Below are 21173 nucleotides of genomic sequence, written 5' to 3'. Positions count from 1 at the left end.
TCATGCCTTCAGTCAGCCATCCTGTTTTTTCTTTTGTTTGTTTTTTTGTTTTTTTTTAATTCAAAAACCTATTGAAGGCTACTGGTGGTACCAAATGGTGAGCAAGTAGAATGACTGAAACTTGGCCTTAACTAAGGCTTTCTCCATGAATCTATGACCAGAATGACTTTTGCAAAAGGGGGCAGTAAGAACCCTGGAGCTGATGACACTGACATTTGTCACATGAATGAAATGATACAATTTAACAGCTGCAGAGTCTCTAAACTACCAGCTGAAATTCAAAATCATTAACTATGACAAATTACTAATTAAATTAGGAAAATGACAATAAAATGAATAGTGAAACAAAATGAGCTCTTATTCAAAGTAATCAATGAACCCTTATACATTTTAAGACATGGGCAAAAAAGCAGGGCATATAAGCAAGAAATGACAAAAGCAACATTTTTTTGCATTTAAAACTTTGCAATCTTCATTGTGACTCCAATTTTATCACTTAACCAACAATCTCTTTGGTTATCCAGTGGAATATGAGAGAAAATTTAAATCAGTGGCTGCAAAGGATTTGCAAAATCATTTTTATGTTGCAAAGTAACATATCACAAAAAAACAAAGATGTACAAGTAGCCATATTGTTCACATAACTGAACATAAAACTATAAAGATAAATAACACATGCAAAAAATGATTTGGCATTCTTAAAAGACAGACTCAGGCAATACCATGGCCAAAGGAAAAATCTGCTATATGCCCATCATGCACTTTTTGCAAGATACTAAGAGCATTAAGAAATAATTGATACATATTTAAATGTGTCAAGGTATAACGTTAAAAAAATATATGAATTTGGTGAGCTGCAGGATTCATTATTCAGAAAGAGAATTGTATTTGTCATAAAATGATAAACTCAGAAACACATATTGGACCAAAACAAATGTAGCATTAGCTAATGTTTTGAATTTGTTTAGGGTAAATGAATGAATTGTAAAAATTAGGCAGAGTGCAGAAGCTGTATGTAAGATTAAACTTGTGCAGAAAAAGGACTCTTAAATTAAATAAAAGGAGATCATTGCCACTGATAATAATGTGAGACAATATAGAAACTACACTGCCATAAGAAAGTGTAATAGATAGCCAGTCTCTAAATGCATAGTTGAAAACAGGAGACAAACAGCTGAACAAAGCTGCAGTCTGGTTAACCCTTAGTTCTGTTTCACAAAGTGTTTATGTGGAATTTAGCAACTTAGTCTAGAAAAGATCCAGTAAATCAAGAAACCCAAATTCAGGCTTGCCCCCTACAAAAGCTTGGAAAAATTGTTCAGTTTTGTCAGATTTTTTAATTTTTATATGTGATTAGATAATGTCACATTTTTCAGTGTTTTTCAGGTTTTCCCCTGTTAATTATATATATCAACACTGAGTTCACACAACAGTGAGAAAACAGCATAAACCCTTTGGTAGTATAAAAAACTAATTGTTTGTACCTGACTTTAAACTAGATGTAGCCAAGGTTTTAGTTTGATATTGTATACTAGACAATTGAATTTGAAAGTGTATTTTTCTGGCCAAGAAAATTTGGTGAACGAGATATTAGGAAAAAAAAGTATTTTTATTCCACCATCTCACCCCTCTATTACTGTATTTGAGCAAAACTGTGACAGGGAAATTAGAAAAATGCTTAAAAAGAAATCTTGTAACGACAACAATTTATTGTATGAAGAAAGGATGTGTTTGCAAAGGTTGATAGACACAGATGAGTACCGTATAATGAAGTCGGACATAGGGGGGGTGATAATTATGTCACAATTGGACTACATCTCTAGACTTTATGACATTTTGAATGATGTAAGTACTTACACTAGAGTGTCTATGAATGAAATAAATGCTACATATGCCAAGACTGATTGGCTGCTATATGATGCATGGTGCCAGGAAGTGATTGATAAAAATGAGTTTGATTTCCTCACGGTGGACCATCCTATTATTCCTTTGATCTTTGAGATTCCTAAAATCCACAGAGATATGGATGCTCCCCCATTTAGGCCCATAGTATCAGCTAGAAGATATTAAATGGAACCATTGGCAGCATATATTTACTTTTTTGTAAAGGGGTACTGAACCATACAAGTCACGTACTCTGTGATTCATAGCACTCTTTGGAGATTTGAAGAGATTTGACAACAAAAACGGACTACACCTTTATTAGTATTGATGTATCTAACATTTTTTCAATTATACCACATGATGTAGGTTTGTCCATGTTTTATGACAGCCTTATGGATGTTCTGACTTTGAATGCAGGTAAGAGGAATTTTATTGTGGACCTGATGTCAATGGTATTGGACAACAATTTTGTATACTTTGATGGAGAGTATTTCTGTCAGACTTCTGGAGTGGCCATTGGAGCTAAATGTACCCAGATTTTTGCCAATTTAGTATCAGTGGAATGTAAAGCAATTTCTTTTTACCTCCCCCTTTATGTCCAACATAGTGTTGTTTTTGAGGTTTCTGGATGAGATACTAGTGTTATGGAATGGGCAAGTAGATGAGATGACTTATTTCATTGATTACCTCAACCAGACTGCACTGCTTTTAAAATTGACTTATAAATACCATCTTAGTGAAATTGAGTTTTTGGACATATTTTTGTATAAAAAATGGTGTTTTGTGTTCCAATATTTTTAGAAAGGCAACCTACTCTAATGCCTTGTTGCACTACGATAGTTGTCACCCTTACCACTAAAAAAGAAGTGTAGTAAATGGGCAAATGGTGAGGTTGTCTAGGTTGGTGAGTGAAGACACAAAGTTCAGGGGAAGAACTGGTAATTTTAATTGGAATGTTTAAGGATAGAGGTTATCTATGGAAGTTCTTATTAAAGATTAGAAATGAGGTGATGAAAGAATGAGGCACTAATTTTATCCTTATCTTAAAATCAGCATAATGACTAAATGAAAAGGAAAAAACAACTAATGAAAAAATAGGTGCTATGGTACTACGGTATAACAGAGAGAGATACCTATGATGGTGGATATATTAAATTATGTGTTGCAATTAACTATCACTGATGACTTGAAAGTCTTGTTGTGAGATAAACCACAGATTGTATACAGCAGGGGGTGTAACTAGAAGATGATGCTTGAAAAACCAAAAAGTAAGATCTTAGTAAATTATAAATTGGAAATGAGCAAGTGTGGTATGTGTAGGTACTGCAAGTATATTAACAATGGCCCCTATGTGTCTATTAGTGGGTTTAGTAGGAATATTCAATGCCCTAGTCACTGTAATTGCAACACCAGAATGGTAGTATATGTGGCCATATGCCTGAACTGCCCATTATTTTATGTTGGGAAAACTATTCGGAAAATAAAGGAAAGAATAGCGGAACATGTCAGGGGCATAAAAACATGAAAACAACAAATGATTTATTTATGCATAGTACAAAATGTGATAATTTCAAGAGGTTTTTGTTTTTTATTATTGACAGGGTAAGAGAAGATCAGAAGGGAGGTGATTTTAAAAACCTCTTAGAGGTTAAGAAAACTGTGTGGCAAATAAGGTTAAACACCAGGGAATACGCTGGCACTAACAATTGTTGTTCCATATTAAGTATTTTGAAAATGAGGGCACAACAACTATGAATTGTATATGTTTTAAGTGATGTTAGTATTAAAAACATTTTCATTTTTTATTTTATGTTTATATTTGTATAAGAATGTGTATGAGTTATATATATAGTGAATGTTTAATTTATTTTAATGATGGGGGAATTTGTGTTGGATTTAATTTAGTTTCTTTCAATGGTGATCACATAACAGCTGCACTGTATTTAAGTAAATTGGCTTTGTTAACTCATTACTCTGATGAAGCCTGGGATGTCACAGGCGAAAGTGCTTAGTTTGTACATGAGTTTTTAGCTTTTGGTTTAATAAACTAAAGTTCCATTTTTCTGACTGAGGTTCATTTGTTTTTTAGTTTCTGAGTTTTTGTTGGTGAATATCCTTTTCTAGTATAACTTTAGTGCTGTCATTATTTTGCCGTTTAGATATTTTTCAGTTTCGATCTTTTTCTGTTGATAATTTTACTGTCAATCTTATGTTGTTTAGATCATTATCAGGTACACCTATATATATATATATATATATATATATATATATATATATATATACATATATATATATATATATATATATATATATATATATATATATAGTGTACATGCATATGGTCATCCAGTGAATGATTGAGCGAGTATGGCCTAAAGGAGTGCGGCAACATCTCAAAAATGCAGTTGCAAGTGTTGCGAATTGCAAAATCCCGATCCCTTTTTGACCCATGTTAACTCTTGTTTTAGGGTGTAGAGCAGTCGGAAATGTCGAATTCTGTATTTTTATGATATTCTGACCATTTGTCGTTATAGGATTCACAGAGAAAAGTCAGTAAAATGTATGGTCGAGCAATGTGCGCTCGACCATATGAATGTAAACCATATATATATATATATATATATATATATATATATATGTGTGTGTGTGTATAATACCGGTTTACAGTCAAAATGTTGAACGTAGTTTCAATGATAATGGGAATGTTGTACAACAGATGGCCAATTCCCATGTTGCTGAATGTTAAATTATCAATAGTTCATATCAGCGAATGCCACTGTGCATTCATTGATATGAGCTTCATGTAATGAATAGAGATCATGGTACAGTGCGGATTGGGATATTAATCCCTTTCCTCCCTGTAGTGTGATCTCGGATTTGGAATATATAGTTAGTGGGGGGTGTGAGGTCCTACAAAAACATGATTTGAAGTGTACCAGTGATGCTTACCAGGCCTCCTATATGGACATCGTGTTCAGTATTCCGCAAAATGTCGAATCTGCTGAATTCATTCATCAGATTCAACATTTTCACCTGATTAATATGCAGGGATTCGACCTTGCCGTTCAATGTTCCGAAAGGTTTTTTTTTTTTCGATTTTTGAGATTTTGATAGTAAACCCCATATATATATATATATATATATATATATATATATATATATATATATATATATGTATGTGTATGTGTGTATGTGTGTGTATGTGTGTGTGTGTATGGTTACAATTAGGAAGAGTGAATGCTCACTTGAGTGAATGTTTTTCATGCTGTAAAAAATAAATCTTGAGCGCAAACATTCTTCCTAAGAGAGTTTCTGCCAGCAGTTGTTTGAATGGGATCACCCTTACCCAGCTGTTATGCAGTCATGGAGTTAATATATATAATTATTGAGGGGGGATGGGGGTGCTGGGGGGGGCTGCCTCCCTGCAAAAAGAAGAGATGGTTATAATTGTTCATTTTTGAGCTTTTATTTTAGACTGATCGATGTTTAAAGGTTCATTCATATGAGTGTTTGCTGTTTCATGAGGCACTCATAGATACCTGCTGTTACACCGTGATACAGCACTTTTCAAACATTAAAAGAAAACGAGATCTAGCACTTGTGTGTGTGATATTTGGCTGGCTGCACACGTGTGTCTGTGTATGTATAAAAACCTGACCAATGTAACGCACATCTGGAAGTACCCATGAAAGAACATTGGTTTCTGCTGTGTTGATACTCACTTTCCCTGCATGTGACAGTACGTCATTTAGGTGCAGAGTCCAAGCAAGTATACTAATGAATTTAACTAGTGGAAAGTTAGCAGACTATGTCACAATTGTTTTGAATGTTTTGTTATTTATCTTACACTCTAATGCCATTTCCCCATTGCAGGTTAATTTTGTTGCAGCTATTGATGTTTATGAAGATGGAGAAGCTGGTCTGTTGCTGTGCTATAACTGTAAGTTTACGTTCACTGAGAACTTTATAATCATTTAAACAAAAAAAACTATGTCTCATGGTAAATAATGAATGAATAGAAGCAATGTTTTGTATACATTTTCTGCCATTTATAATGTAACTATACTAATACATGTGTATTACAAATTGATATGTTATAAAATCATGGTTGGCAAATGAACAGCAGTGCTAATGGATGTATTTACTTTTTGTTTGTTTTTCTTTGTTTTGAGCAATAACTGTTAAATATTTTTGTAAATTAAAATAGAAACTTTAGCTGGGATTCATTAATATGAGGATGATTAATGTACAGAGGGTGGAGTTAGTACACCAATGTCAAGCATAGATGTATAGTTGTTAAAAGAAGATAGTATGGAGGTATGTGCAAAATCCACACATCAGCAAAGCTGTACTGTTTGTATAGCCAATGGGAAAGGAGGAGTGCACAGCAGCTGGGACACAAGGAAGTACCATTTGTGTTAGAAGGGCGGAAAACTGTCCCTCTCTCTCTTCAGTGCCTCTTCCTTGCCTAGCTGTCATCTGAGACAGTGTGGGAGAATTTGAGCTGTGTGTTGAGTCATTCTAATGAAACAGCTAGAAGGTAGACCTCAGAAGATCAAACTATCAGGTACGGGTGATCTGTCAACATGCAGGTTACCAATATAATATTCCTAAAATAAAAAAGAACGACTAATTAATAAATAGTTGAACAAATAGTAGTGAAACTATTTTTTTGGGTATTAAGATAAAATGCAGCAGTAAATACAGCATATTCTGAATATCGAACTCCATTCATCACACTCCTTCCTGCGGACAAAATAAGATGTAGTTGACTTAAATTTCACCTTAATATCAGAGGGCTACATTTCAGACTGAGATTTTTTTCCACCTCTGGAATGTTTCCAGGACTAGAAATAATTATAGTGACTGAGATGACACTGACAAGAGTTCGAATCCCACTGCTTCCATCTTCATGTCTCACTAAATGTGCAAGGAATGTGGGTCACTGTCCTTGGATCCACTCCATTGCCCCAAATAGGTTTGATGGCCACCAAAGGGATGGTCTTAGAAGACACACTGCTGATGCCCAAAAGGTTAAAGTAAAAAAAAAAAAGTGTGCACAAAGTCATTTCACTCTGTACGCATTATTTTCTTTATGTAACATTTAATCTGAGTCTCAGTAAATGCTCTTTGTTTAATAATTTTTGATACCACAAATGAACCTTTCTTAAACTAAGGTATCGGGTAACACATCAAATTAACAGCCTGTAGCTTAAGTCTTTATGTCCATCCTGTAATTATCAGGTGACTCAGTGGGACCTTATCCACTCATGAAGAACTAATGGCAAATACGTGGCAGAATTTTCCTTGTCTCGCTGTAATAGAACTTCTGTTTTATTATGGAAATATTAGTTTTCCATCTCAGTACTCAGATGTGCTGTAAATATTCAGGGCTTTTCACTTACAAAATACATATATAATACTGCTGCACTCTTTTCAGGCTCTGGGATGTCCTGTTTGTAGATGGAAATTATGTCAATTTCTGACGGTGTAAGTTCCAATTCTCTAACTAATTACCCTAAAAGATGTGGTTTCCTGGCAGTTTCTGACAGATAAAGACTTAGTAGCATTTGGTATGTAGATGACCTAAATAATAAGACACAGCTGTGTGTGACCAGCCTCATCGTCACTTACCTCTAACCTCCTCCCCACTCTTGCAACTACTTTTTTCTCTCTTATACTACACCTCTTTTTCTCCTTATCCCCCATCTCTGTAGCCTTACTCCTAATAGTGATGCATATTTGCATATGCATATTATTTGTGTGTGTAACAAACAGTTGCTTACTCTACTATTATGTTATGTGTGTAAAAAATTGTTTACTCAGGATTTTTTCTTCTCTTTTTATTTCTGACTGGGACTCCAATCTACCAGCCTATACCTACTGTAATGGACTGAAGACTATTGCTCTGTTTTAACTGGATCAATGTTTTGCTGTTTCTCTGTCATTAATGTTACATTGTAAATTAATGTCATGTGTTTATCTATACTTGGAGCATTTCTCCCTGTGCCTCCACTGAAAATGGACTGCTAGTCCAGTCAGACCTCCCTGGTAAACAAATGTCAAGTAAAATAAATAAATAAACAAACGTAGTTTTACGCTGTGTGGTGCGTGCAAAATGCTATACTATTAGATGTGCATTTGAGAACTCTGACAGAGGCTAAAAGCACATAATTTGTTAAAGATATGCTGATACATTACAGAGGACATGGAGATGTGGAATTTATTCAAGCACATGAACTGCTGAGCAGAAAAGCCCACAAGCAAAGAGCAAATGACTGTGCACTAAAGAAGGCATACTGTGTAAAATGTGGCAATAACAGGGTGATATTGTACACTAAGGAAGGCATACTGTGTAAAACGTGGTAATAAGAGGGTGATATTGTACACTAAGGAAGGCATACTGTGTAAAATGTGGTGATAAGAGGGTGATATTGTACACTAAGGAAGGCATACTGTGTAAAACGTGGCAATAACAGGGTGATATTGTACACTAAGGAAGGCATACTGTGTAAAACTTGATAATAAGAGGGCGATATTTTACACTAAGGAAGGCGTGCTGTGTAAAACGTGGTAATAACAGGGTGATATTGTACACTAAGGAAAGCATACTGTGTAAAACGTGGCAATAAGTGGGTGATATTGTACACTAAGGAAGACATACTGTGTAAAACGTGGTAATAAGAGGGCGATATTTTACACTACTGAAGGCATACTGTGTAAAACGTGGTAATAAGAGCATGATATTTTACACTAAGGAAGGCATACTGTATAAAATATGGTAATAAGAGGGTGATAGTTTACCTAAAGAAGGAATAGTGTGTAAAATGTGGTAATAAGAGGGTGATATTGTGCACTAAGGAAGGCATACTGTGTAAAATGTGGCAATAACAGGGTGATATTTTACACTAAGGAAGGCATACTGTGTAAAACGTGGTAATAAAAGGGCGATATTTTATACTAAGGAAGGCATACTGTGTAAAATGTGGTAATAAGAGGGTGATATTTTTCCCTAAGGAAGGCATACTGTGTAAAACGTGGTACTAAGAGGGTGATATTTTATACTAAGGAAGGCATACTGTGTAAAACATGGTAATAAGAGGGTGATATTGCACCCTAAGGAAGGCATGCTGTGCAAAATGTGGTAATAAAATGGTGATATTTTACACTAAGGAAGGCATGTTGTGTAAAATGTGGTAATAAGGGGGTAGCATTTTACAACATATCAGGTGCTATTGGGAAGTGGAAAGAGCTAGGATGAGTATAAAAGGCAAACTGATAATTTAAAGATTAGGGCTACAGGGAAGGCATTTGGGTACTAGTATAACCTCAACGAGTACAGAATTAAATTTTTTCACCCACTTCATTACTGAGTGTAATAAGAAAGTACTTGAGGAAAATCTTGGTATTACAGGAGTTGGCTCTAATGTTATAACTAAAATGACCCAAGACAGGCTATGTAGCACAAAGAAATGTAAAGCACACAGTATAAAGATAACTCAAGACAAGATGAACATTAATGGCCGGTTACAGATACACACACACACACACACACACACACACACACACACACACATATAGAGAAAGAGAGATAGAGAGAGAGAGAGTGTAGTAAGGTAAGCCTGGGGTATTCATTATTCAGAACGTGTACATGTTAACAATTGGTGCAAGAAATATGGTCTCAAAATAAATGTGAAAAAATGTAGCATAGTTCATTTTGTTAAAGAAAATGTTCACATGCCATATAAGACAGCCACCTCCAACCAGACTCTGTCATAAAGGATCTGGGCACTGTCATTGATAATTCCTTATTGTTCGACCTTTATCACTCCACAGTATTACAGAAAACCTTCTGTCTGACATCTAATTTCCAAAGCCTCTCCGCTAGATCCAAAGAAGTCTTAATTTCCATATACTCATATCTCATCAGGCCCGTTACTGAATGTAATGCATCTTTTGACATTTGTCTAAACATATTCAGCTGGAGAGATGTTAGAGAATCATAAATAAAAAGATCAGTGGCCTCATAAATATTAGATATGAGGACAGACTGGCAGCCCTGTCTCTGTTCTCAGTCTCTAATAGACTCCTCCATGGAGATCTGAGTCTAGCTTTCAAGTCATGAAAAATGTAATCCTCTTTCACCTACTACTCCTTTGCAGAACAAATTGTATCTCAGGTACTTGATTAAAGGAACTAAACCTTCAGCAACAGATAAGACCTGTTGACATGATAGATTCATATCCTGTCATACATCAAACAGAGTAGCACCCTTGCCACCTTCAAAGTGAACCTTGATAGTTAGATGACCATTCTCAGGAAGCTAACATCCTTGATCTGGTCCTCACAAACATGGAAGACCATTGCAGCCTCTAGTATAATGTCCTCCCTGTAAGGTCAAACCATAAAACTGTCTCCTTTGAAATAAAAATAAAACACAGGACCTCTGCTAACCCTGGAATGTCTAGAAACTATTCTAGGGCAAACTTCCTACTATTAAGTGACACCATGTCAAACTTAAGCCCCCTCCCAACCCTGAGAACAGTGCTGTGCCTATACAGAATTGCTCACTGAAAAGCTGTACAATCATGTCAGTCATAAAGAGACAGCTGTTGCTCTCAGGAGTAAGTACAGGTTAAACTCAGAAAATATGCTACCCTGGTAGAATACCAACATCAATAGGTTGTATAAGAAAAAGAAGAAGAAAATCACAGCAAAAATTAGGAAGTGGAAGCCCTCATTAATCTCAACAAACAGCACAGAAGGCTAATCAAGTTTACCAAGGAGGAAAACTAGGTTCCTAGGCCAGGACAATCCCAATAATTTGTTCAGCTATGTCTGCAACTTCAACAGCAGTACACAACAGTGTGGCAAACCAGCTGTAAATGGAGCTACATACACTGAGCTGGAAAACATAGCAAATCTACTGGCCAACAAATTTAGTTACCGTTTTACCCCCCCCCCCCCCGACACCACTCAGGAAATCCCTTTGAATATAATTATGGAACGGTGCGTGCTCTAAGGCCAAGAACACTGCATTGATGAGCCCCAATAATATCTAGAAGGCCTCATGAATAGCATGAAACATGACCTACCAGGGCTATTAGAATCATTATTTAACCATAGCCTCCTAACAGGTTTTGTGCCAAGTGAACGAAGCACTGAAAATGTCATCCCTCAGCACAGAGGCAAGCCATCTATGGATCCTGGTTAACCACAGGTCCATACGTCTGCCTAGTCCCATATGCAAAACCATGAAATGAATTATCATGGAAATGATAAATAATGGCATAGGAAACCTTCAGACGCTGGATCCAACCCAATTTTGTTTCATCAAGGGCAGGTCATACACATTCAGCCTAGTAAACTTCTTCATGAATGTCACCAAAACAACTAACCAGGCAGAATGGTGCATACTGTTTACTTTGGCCTGGCCAAGGCATTTGACACCTTACCCCACTCAGGCATTGTAGATAAACTCGAGAAATTAGGTATAACCCCTTATGTCACACACTGGATAACCAGTTAGCTCACAGATGGAGCCCAAGAAATTAGGATAGGAGAATTCACCTCCACAAAGGGACTGGTCACTAGAGGAGTCCCTCAGGGCTCTATGCTGGGTATGGTCCTTTTTGGCATATGCTTCTCTAAAGTCAAGGCCAATGTAAAAAAATCTCTGACTGTCAGAGGTACTGGAAGCTTTTGAAGGCTGGAGGGGGTGGAGGGTGAGAGGGTCACTTATTGATCTAAAAAGGGCAATTCTTTTTAAATATTTACTCCCTCAACATAGGTTCACTTGGAGGACATTTTAAGTTTAGCCAATTTCCCTTTTGGTGCTTGAATTAACATCTCCTGATTGGTCTTTCCCATCCCATGGCTGATAATTGTATATTAGTCCTAGAGAGAATAACTGTGATCATACCATAGATAATTGGAGGGGACCTACGTAGGTAAGGGATGCAGCATTTAGGAACTGCCTCTATCCATTACTGGCACGAGAGACAGTCCTGGGGTGCATTCTGTTTAGATACCTGGACTGAGTAATCCATGACTGTGTGCATAGTCCTACCTGGCAGTGCTCTAGCATTTCTTTTTGTACTGTTACTTGTGCTACCTGCAACACATATTCACAACAGTATACTGTATCCTCCAGTATCCCCTCCTTGCAATCTCTTTCTTTATGTAGAACATGGTCACACAGCCTGCAGTACTGTGCATCTTAGAAAAAAATCACCCCCAAGAGCTTACTGTGCTATACTGCACATACTCCAGAGGCTGTGATACTGTGCTACTTTCAAATAAGTTACACCTGTCCTTGCACCCCTGCTGTGCTACTTTGCAGTACAGAATGCTTAGTGCTATTCAGATGCATGTCTTTAAGCAGCTACACCCTCTTACAAACAAATAATATAAAAATAAAAGGAATATATAACATACAATAGAAACAGACTAGCAGTAATATTTTTGTCTATAGGCTGATAAGGAACATGATCCTGTAATCCTGAGTTTGATTTGTTTATCATATTTTTGACAGACTGATTCCTGAGGAGGAGGAGTGGGAGGTTGAACATAAACCTTGCATCAACCAGCAAAAATGGCATGATGTACCTGCTAGACTAAGGATCTGTATACATACTACATGGGGAGAACCAGAGCTATTCCTTGCCCCTTGTCTCGCAGTCTCATGCTAGGACATTCTACAGTGACCATGCATAGTTCTGTCATTTTTTTCTTACTTTTTTTGTTTTATATATATTTTGCTACTACTTCCATGTGCATATTTATTTCCCTCTTACCAACTGTGAATCTACATATCACCGAATACTGGGGCTTCCACACTTCATTTTATGCTGTAATGCTACTGGAGTTCCACTCAACAAAAAACACTCTTTTATCTCTTTCATCTCTTTTTTATACTATATCTTTTGTCTTTCTCTCTCTCTCTCTATATATATATATATATATATATATATATATATATATATATATATATATAAAATATTAATTTTTATTATCAGGCATATCTGCAAAAACCTTCTTCTAAATAGCTGCTGATCTGTAACCTTCATCACCTCCTAAAATAACTGTCTACATTTGCACACACACAGATAATGAATTATAAAACTAATCCTGGTGCATATAAAAGATGTATAATTAAATAAACTGTTACTGTAATGTAAAGAGAAATAAATGAGGAGTAAGTAGGCATAACCTTACTAGCAAGTATTCATCTTAGTTTGAAACTGCTATTATGAGCTGCAAAGTATCAAGTAAGTTGCCTTCATTAAAATATAAACTACAGAAAATAATTTTAGAAGTGACAAAGCCACACAACCTAACGCGAGATAAGAACCTTAAAGCATGTTGTGCCTAAAAGTAATAAAATTACAAATTAAACAACCAAACTAAATTATAAGCATGCCAGTTGAGCAACCTGCAACAAAGAAGAACTGATGCACAAAGAAAAGGAATAAAAGAGCAGCGATATAGTTAATTTATTTGCAACCTCCATATCTTCATGATAAAGACATTAAATTATAATTTCAGCATTATTAATAATGGTAACAGCAATATCACTGACGTATCAGGTGTTAATGAGACAGTAAATGCAACATAGAAAAATTGCATATAAGAGAGATTTAAATATCACAGTTCAAAAACTCAGACTGCAATGTGTTCTATTTGGTGGCTAAGCACTATGTTCTTTTACTTTTGATGTCAAAAGGTTTATTTAATATATATATATATACATATATATATATATATATATATATATATATATATATATATATATATATATACACACATATACATGCACATATACACACACACACACACACACACACGTTCTCTCTCATACAGAAATGAATGATATTAAATTACATTCAGACACACACATTTACCTTCTTTCTCAATCAAATGCCCACACGCGTACACACGCATTCACCTTCTCTCTTAACAGAACTGCTAGCTTAAATTACGTGTGCAAGTGTGGAATGTATTTACATCCACATTGGCGTGTGTGCATTCATGAGATGCACGCAAGGTCCTCCTTAAAGAAGAAGATACTTGCACCCCAGTGTGAAGAAGTTTTTTTTTGTCAACCTGCATCTGTAAAAGTGGGAGGGCGCTCATTCCCCCTTGCCCTATGGTTCCGGCGCCTATGCTGACTGTCGAAGTTTGCAGATGACTGCAAACTAGATGACTAGTAGCTCCGCAAGACAAAAATACCTTCCAAAAAGGCCTGATACAGACAAATAACTGGTGCCAGAGCTATGTGTCTAAAACTCAATGCTAAAAAATGCATGATAGTATCCTTTGGGAAGCTGGCAAATCATGTAAAAAGTAACCTTTGAACATCATGTGTAAGTGGTAGTAAGGAAATATTTCTATGTTGCACAACTTACAAGGAGGTCATTGTCCCACTGTGCTTGACCCTTATTAGACCAGTTGTTGAGTACAGTGCCCCCTTCGATATGTACTTGACAAGGCATATGTGGCAAGTAGAACATCCATAGATGTTCCACACAAAAAGAATGCAAGTTGTAAATAATTTGTCCTGTGAGGACTGCCGCAAAGCCTATCCCTCTACTCAATCTCCTACAGACTGCTGAGAGACAATCTATTGGCCTACAAGGCATCTTCAAATCCTTCTGTGATGGACCTGCTGCATACCCGCAAAACAAATGGCATCAGAATTACCCAATCTGGAGACCTAAACCTCATCTGGGGCATAACTGAGACATGTTGGAGGGACAGATATGTACCTCAGAGACTATCCCCTTCTGTGGAACAGGCTTCCCTTCCATGTGAAGCAGAGTTCTTCGTTATCCCAATTCAAGTGTAACTTGTATCAATGGATGGAATGGGAATCAGAAATTTACTCCAGGTCTAGCAACTGTGTCTCAGATAGAAAGAGGCAGCCTGTAAATGCCTGTTCACCCAATTTGAACAAATGTTGCTGTTGTGTCTTTTGGCTTTTCCCAGTTAGGGGTCGCCACAGCGCAACTCCGATCTGCTAATGATTGGCAGTAGATTTTTACATGCCGAGTTGCCAGCTCTGACACACAACCTTCAACTAAGGTACGCCCATATACACGTCTCCACACAGAAGACGCTCTAGCTGAGAATCAAACAGGACAACGTCTTAATGTGAGGCGACAACGTTACTGCAGCACCACCAAATACCACTTAAAAATCATGTTAGGGTACCAAAACTTGTCTGATATATTCAGGAAGCATAATCAGGCTTAAAAAGGTTCATAGGTTCATTGGCCTAGTATATACAGTATCTACCTATGAACCAGATGTGTTGCTGTCTATCTTGTTTTGCTCTCCTTGAGGCTGAAGGGATCTTTTGATTATGATTTTATAGCTAGGCTTCTAATGGTCTGCAGACTAATTGCTTATTACCTACCTATGGACCTACAAAACAGCACACATTCTCAAAATCCTCTATCATTTTGGATAGTATATCTGCCCTTATCCAATAGCTTAGTAGTAATATCAGATACATTTCTTAATATATGTAATGCCTCCCATTCACCTTTACTCAGATTACAGGTATCTCTTTGAAGGTCTAAAAACCCTATTTTCAGATACCAGTAGAGGACAATTAGTTTTAGAAGACAAAAGTTACTACTATTTACTGCTTTGTCTATTAATTTTCATTAACAATAAATCAGTTTTGGTAATATGTACCAAGATAACACTGAGTTCTCAATATTTATACTAACACTACCAGTTTTTCATTATCATTCATTATTCATACTAACATTTTCAATGTCAAACAAATGCAATGCTATAATTTAATGTTCAGACATCTTCCATAAAGGATGCATTCTCCATATTAAAGAATAAAGAAATTTCCAAAAAATCAGTTCACATTTGTAGCCAGTGTGCATAAATGAGTTAATAAAACTAAGTCTTCTATTCCATCATATCTATACCGCCTGTGACTGAAACAATGTAAGACTGTACACAGAATCTGGATTATTTACAGCTCTCATCTCCTGTAATTTCCACCTTTGCTGTGTGTCTCAGACTTATTTTTTGTTATACCTTGTGCTGTTATCCTTGCTTCTTAATTGATAAAGGTTTTGCTTTCAATTGTAAAATGAAAAAAAAAAGAGAGCAAGAGCATTATCTAGAAATATGGAACAAGATATACAGGTAGCAGTTCTAAAAATGAGGTTTGGAACAGACCAATCTGTCCAGGAACATCTATAAGTGAGGCTAGATATAGTGTAGTAGAATTTAGGAAGATAGGGATAAGTAGGACTGAGGGATGATTGGGAGGAAAGGAAGTAAGGGTAGGGAGGGTGCTTAAAGGGTTTTAAGCAAGTGTTATTGGAGTAGGAGTCAGATTTTTTGGTGTGAACTTGCTAAGGGAAGTTGTACGTCCATGATAACCTGTAAGGTATTCAAGGATAAGAGGTAGGCCTCGGGTTGGTGGCTGGCTGTAGGTGTTTTTTTTTTTTTTGTTCTTTTTTTTTTTATGGTATACTGACTTGTTACAGTATAAGGGAGCTTGGGAATTCTTGGTGGATTACTGTTTTCTCTACCCTTACAGTTTATTTACTTGGGGTAAGTCATTGCTGCTTGGGTGGTCTTTCAGGTAGTAGCATGTTTTGTGTTTAATTTGTTTTGCTGGTGGTTGTGGTTGGATGCTACTAAGATTGTTTAATTTGTTGTTGTGCCATTTTTTTTGGTTTCTGCTGATAGTTGACTGGAGTCTGCTGCAGTTATGAATTGGAGAGGTGTGGGCTGGCACCTTCCTTTCGTTTGGGCTGCTGACGAAGTTGTCTTCACAGTCATTGAGATTTGAAGTAGAATAAAAGGAAAAGGGAAGAACCATTGTATGGCAGGCAGGAGTGGTTGCAGACATGTCTGGAGCATTAGGTGCCTCAGCTGTGCTGAGTTTCGCTGAGGGTCTGTGTTGTTTGCTAGTGAAGATTTGGTGGTCAGTTTTGAGTGATGGTGCCTTCATGAGTGGTAGAGTGTGCTGGGTTGGTGTGGGGCTTTACTTCCTTAGTGAACTGGTTTTGGACCGTGTAATGGTGGATCACTGGTCAAGGCAGGTGCTCCTTTGAAGCTGCTAGCTGCTTTTCCCAGGTCCCAAGTGAGGTGAAGTAATGGCTGCCACTGCGCATGCACGTGGTGGCAATAATTGTTAGAGTGGGGCCTTAACGCTTAATTGTGCAATTTCTTCATGGAAAGACAAGAAGGTTAAAGGAGCATGCTCAGTTGTACAACATTTTACAGTATAGCCATATTCATGCCTCTTATGGTTGTGTGTGTTTAAGTGGTGATCATGTTAGATCACAATTTGGAAATCAGGATGTATATTTGAGTTCGGGCCTCCTACCTTTGGCATAGTCATGATAAAGCAAGACCTATTTTTCTGTTAACTTTTCTAGTTTTCATGAGTTCCACTGGCCTTTGTGTGGATGGGGACAATGTTTGTTAAGTGTTCCTGACTTGGGGTTTTGTTTTCCCTGGTTTGGGGCTTTATTGGATTGATGGCACTGACAGGTTCAGAGTTTGGCTGGTCCGTATCAAATGGTGGCTTCTGGAAACCATTAGCAAACTGCGGTTACCGCTTTATTCCTTGTGGTGGATTGTGGTTGGGTTCTGGCGCATTCCTAGTTTGGAACTCGTGATTGTCATTGGTTTGCCATCCATTTTTAGGTTAAAAAAAGAGAGAATTGTCGGCAGAGCTCTTCATTGCAAATGGATTCCTTGCATTGCTTGACAAGAGTTCTTGCTTCCCAGTGACATCATCTTGTGAAGCTTTAGAGTTTTCATTCCTGGTAGGGATGAGGGGCATTTGGTGTCAGTTTCTTTCAAGTGACATCATAGATGGGGATATTTTAGTTTATCCTGGTGGTATAGTAGTTTCAGCCTTAGTTTTGCTCGGTGTGAAGAGTTCTTGGGGCAGAGTGTTGCCCAGAGAGAAAGGTTTGAGTGATTTTACACTATCAGACTTATAGCAAAGAAATAATAGCATATAGTGGCAGGGATGTCTTGTTAAAAGTGCTGCGGAAGGAGGGGAGCCTTGGGGACAAAATGTGTTAAGCTGTAATGGATTTGATTGGCTGTCTATGAAGTGTTAACCACTACCAGGGCTGAACTAGTTTTTGATAGGTAGGATGAATGATGTTGCCATTGTTTATGGGTAAAAAGATGACCATTTGGCAGGGGCTGTTTGTGCATGCACATAGCGCAACTGGCAGACTGTAGGGACCCACGTTCCTCTCAGTGGTGTAATAAATGCTAAAATAGCACATGATGAAACTTGTTGTTAAAGCAGTATTTTTTTTTAATTGCTAGGGCAGGGTTCCTTGCAACTGACATCCCTGCCAGCTGTTTTAAGTTAACTCCATGTAAGATAACTTTTAGCAAGTTCAGTTGTTATAAAGGCAGGTGTAATGCTACTGTCTGTTACGGTATGTTTTTGTGGCTATGAAGGTGCTGGATGTTTAGTCTAATTAATAGACTTTTAAACTGTGCCATAAATTAAGTAAATACAGAAATAGGTAAATAATGTTTTTTTGGTTGGGGGGTGAATAGGGGACATGCCGTTTCATTAAAGAGTCTGCTATTTTTTTCCAGAGTACTAAGTCGTAGCTAGGACCTGGGATTTAAGTTGTCTAAACCAATTCTTGGGTGGGTCCTGGATATTTTTAAATGACTTTATTTTATGGAGAACGTCAGTTTCCAGCTTTAAAAAATTGCTGCCAAGCACACTGCTCTAGATTTCATACAGTGTGGTTTCTCGCAGATTAGTGGCAAACCATTGCAGACTGAAGTTAAGATGACCTGCGATGTAATGGCTTTGGCCATTTGAGGTGCAGTTCATTTGGACTAGTGGTGCTTTGCTCTGACTATAGTGCAGAGAGTCCTGGGTTCGAGAATTGGCAGGGCTGGTTAATTTGTCCCTATTTGATCCTTTCTTTGTTCTTGGGGTCTCTGTCAGTTTTTTTCTCTTTTCCACATGGTCTGCACAAGGCCATGGATTCTGTTTAGAGGCAGCAGACACATGTCTCTCTCCTGTTGGCAGTCTACATTTGGAGGGTTCACGTTACTTAGATACAGGTGTGTGTGTGTGTGTTCTTGTCGTTGTGGGTTCCCTCCCTTTTGCTTTGTGATTTCTGGCATTTTTGTGGCAAATCAAGGATTAAGTAATTGGGGACCGTTACTTGAGTTTTTCTACAAGTTCTTCAGAGGAAGCATAATGGCTCAGGACCCCCCCCCCTTTTATTCCAACCTTTTCCAGGTTAGAATTCATGACAACATGTGACGTGCACAATCAGTAGTGAGGGATTTGGGTACCCAGGTTGATAGTAACCTGATTTCTAACCACCATGTTGCTTCTGTGGTTCGAAAGCTTTCTACATGGCACACCACACAGGTAAGGGTATCCAGGGATGGAGAGGTCATAACATCCTTGTACATACCTCTCAACCTGGAATCATCAAAAATCTGGACAAGGCCCTTGAAAAATAGGTACAAATCTGTACGCTGATTAACATAAAATGTGCATACATAATTACATAGCCCCACCCACTTCAGTGGAATTGTGCAATAACTTTCAAATACAAACTGAAAAACAGACAACCAAAATATGGCACTAGAGTCCCCCTGCAGCCATTCCAATGTCCCATCACCTGGCTATTTCACCCCATTTACCATAAACACTAATGTGTGCATACTGCTTTACTTCTACAATGATTACTTGGATTTTATTTTTACTTTTAATAGCACAATGCATAAACACGAATAAGTATCTGCTAAACAAAGGAATACTGTCTCACAATGAAAAAGTCTGAAATTCAAATGCCTATCATTCTTTAGTGAATTCAATCATTCATTGCTTTGCAACAAAAATCCTTAACACCACAGATTTAATGAGGAACAGAACAAAAATATGAGGAATAAATTCACAAGTGGTGGTGGCTAGGGACTTTAAGCTCTTTTTTCCTTGTACCCAAGGTACAGGATTTGAGCCTTTCTAGCCACCACCTCCATTCAGTGGGGGCATTTACACACAGGCACATTAAACAAGTATACAAAGGCTCCATTTGCTATGAACATTATGGAATAACAGATATTTTTTTCCTTTCAACAAAAATATTTTAAAGAACAAGAAACTAAGAATATAATAGGCAGTTTTACACTATAATAAACATTTTAAACAGAAGGCAATGATAAAAACTTAGGAGTTATTCCATACTGCAACCTTTTTAAACAAATACACTGCACCACTATGTTGATTAATTACCAGGCATATGACATAGAAGTCAATGCTAGATCAATACATGGCTGTTCTACATTTATTGTTAATCACTGCAATACAGATAGATAAAATTACATCTTGAAAAAACAGAATTCAACTGCTTCAGAATGTCATCACTGAGAAACGAAGTTAACATATGCAAAGCTACAGAAATAAAGCTAGTTAGTCTTACGGGTATGAGGGTTGTCAGCCTGTCTTTACAAATAAAATAGAAAACAGTCTGTTGATGTAATTGATTATCAAGGGCATGGACTTCAAACCCTGGACGTTTTATTCCAAAAAAGTCATGCAGTTTGCAGTGACAACTGTGTGTCCTCAAATCAGACTGAGTGGGAACGGGAAAACTTATATGCTTCTACATCATTCTTCAGAAACTACATTGCAGTGTATCGTACACAGAGTTAGGATTAGGAAACACCCATTGCATGAGAGCTCTTAGCTGGAACTTGGTAGAAGACAGCATTGGACAGATGAAAGCTGGAACTGGGCACGTGACTTTTTTTTATATATCAAAGCCAAACCTGGTGAGAAATACTGACAGCGTTCACTTAGAAAGTTCGTACAGTAAGGGATTTGTATTCTAACGCATTTTCTGAATAACTGTGTATCCTTAAAGTCTAGAATTCCATAATGACCTTAACCCACACTTTGCCAGAAGAATCCCAGATTTTAAAGGTAGAAAAAGTCTAAACCAGAGACACTTGAGAAGTGTAAAGACTGGGCGGGGAATATTCACATTATTCTCGCAAATATTTGCTTTTGTTGAATACAGTATACAAACACAAAATAAAATTCAAGGCTTCCTTCTTCCTATTTATGCTCTTTACAATGCTGGCATACAAGTATATACTAACATTGTAGCACATAAAGGTCTTAAAGGGGACCACTAACGCTCCGTGATAAAATGTTGAATTTTGCATGATTTTACTTCTGCACTACAGCCAGAATACACCGGTGATTTTTAACTTTTAGCTTTACTTATTCTTTAACC

The 21173-nt window shown here is 37.1% G+C and overlaps 1 protein-coding gene across 1 annotated transcript in view; it reads left to right on the top strand.

Moving 5' to 3' along the window:
- Positions 1-21173, top strand: part of GARNL3 (GTPase activating Rap/RanGAP domain like 3) — a 3522664-nt gene that overhangs the window by 3162567 nt on the left and 338924 nt on the right. Inside the window, exon 24 of the mRNA XM_044057887.1 lies at positions 5758-5824. Within this exon, the coding sequence (XP_043913822.1) occupies positions 5758-5824 (67 nt within the window). The remainder of the gene's footprint in view (positions 1-5757; positions 5825-21173) is intronic.

This window comes from Protopterus annectens, chromosome 16.part0, assembly GCF_019279795.1.
Source record: "Protopterus annectens isolate FY-2018-M chromosome 16.part0, PAN1.0, whole genome shotgun sequence".
NCBI classification, from domain to species: Eukaryota; Metazoa; Chordata; order Ceratodontiformes; family Protopteridae; genus Protopterus; species Protopterus annectens.
Note: the sequence above shows the minus strand (reverse complement) of the source record. Positions and strands in the feature narration are given on the sequence as shown.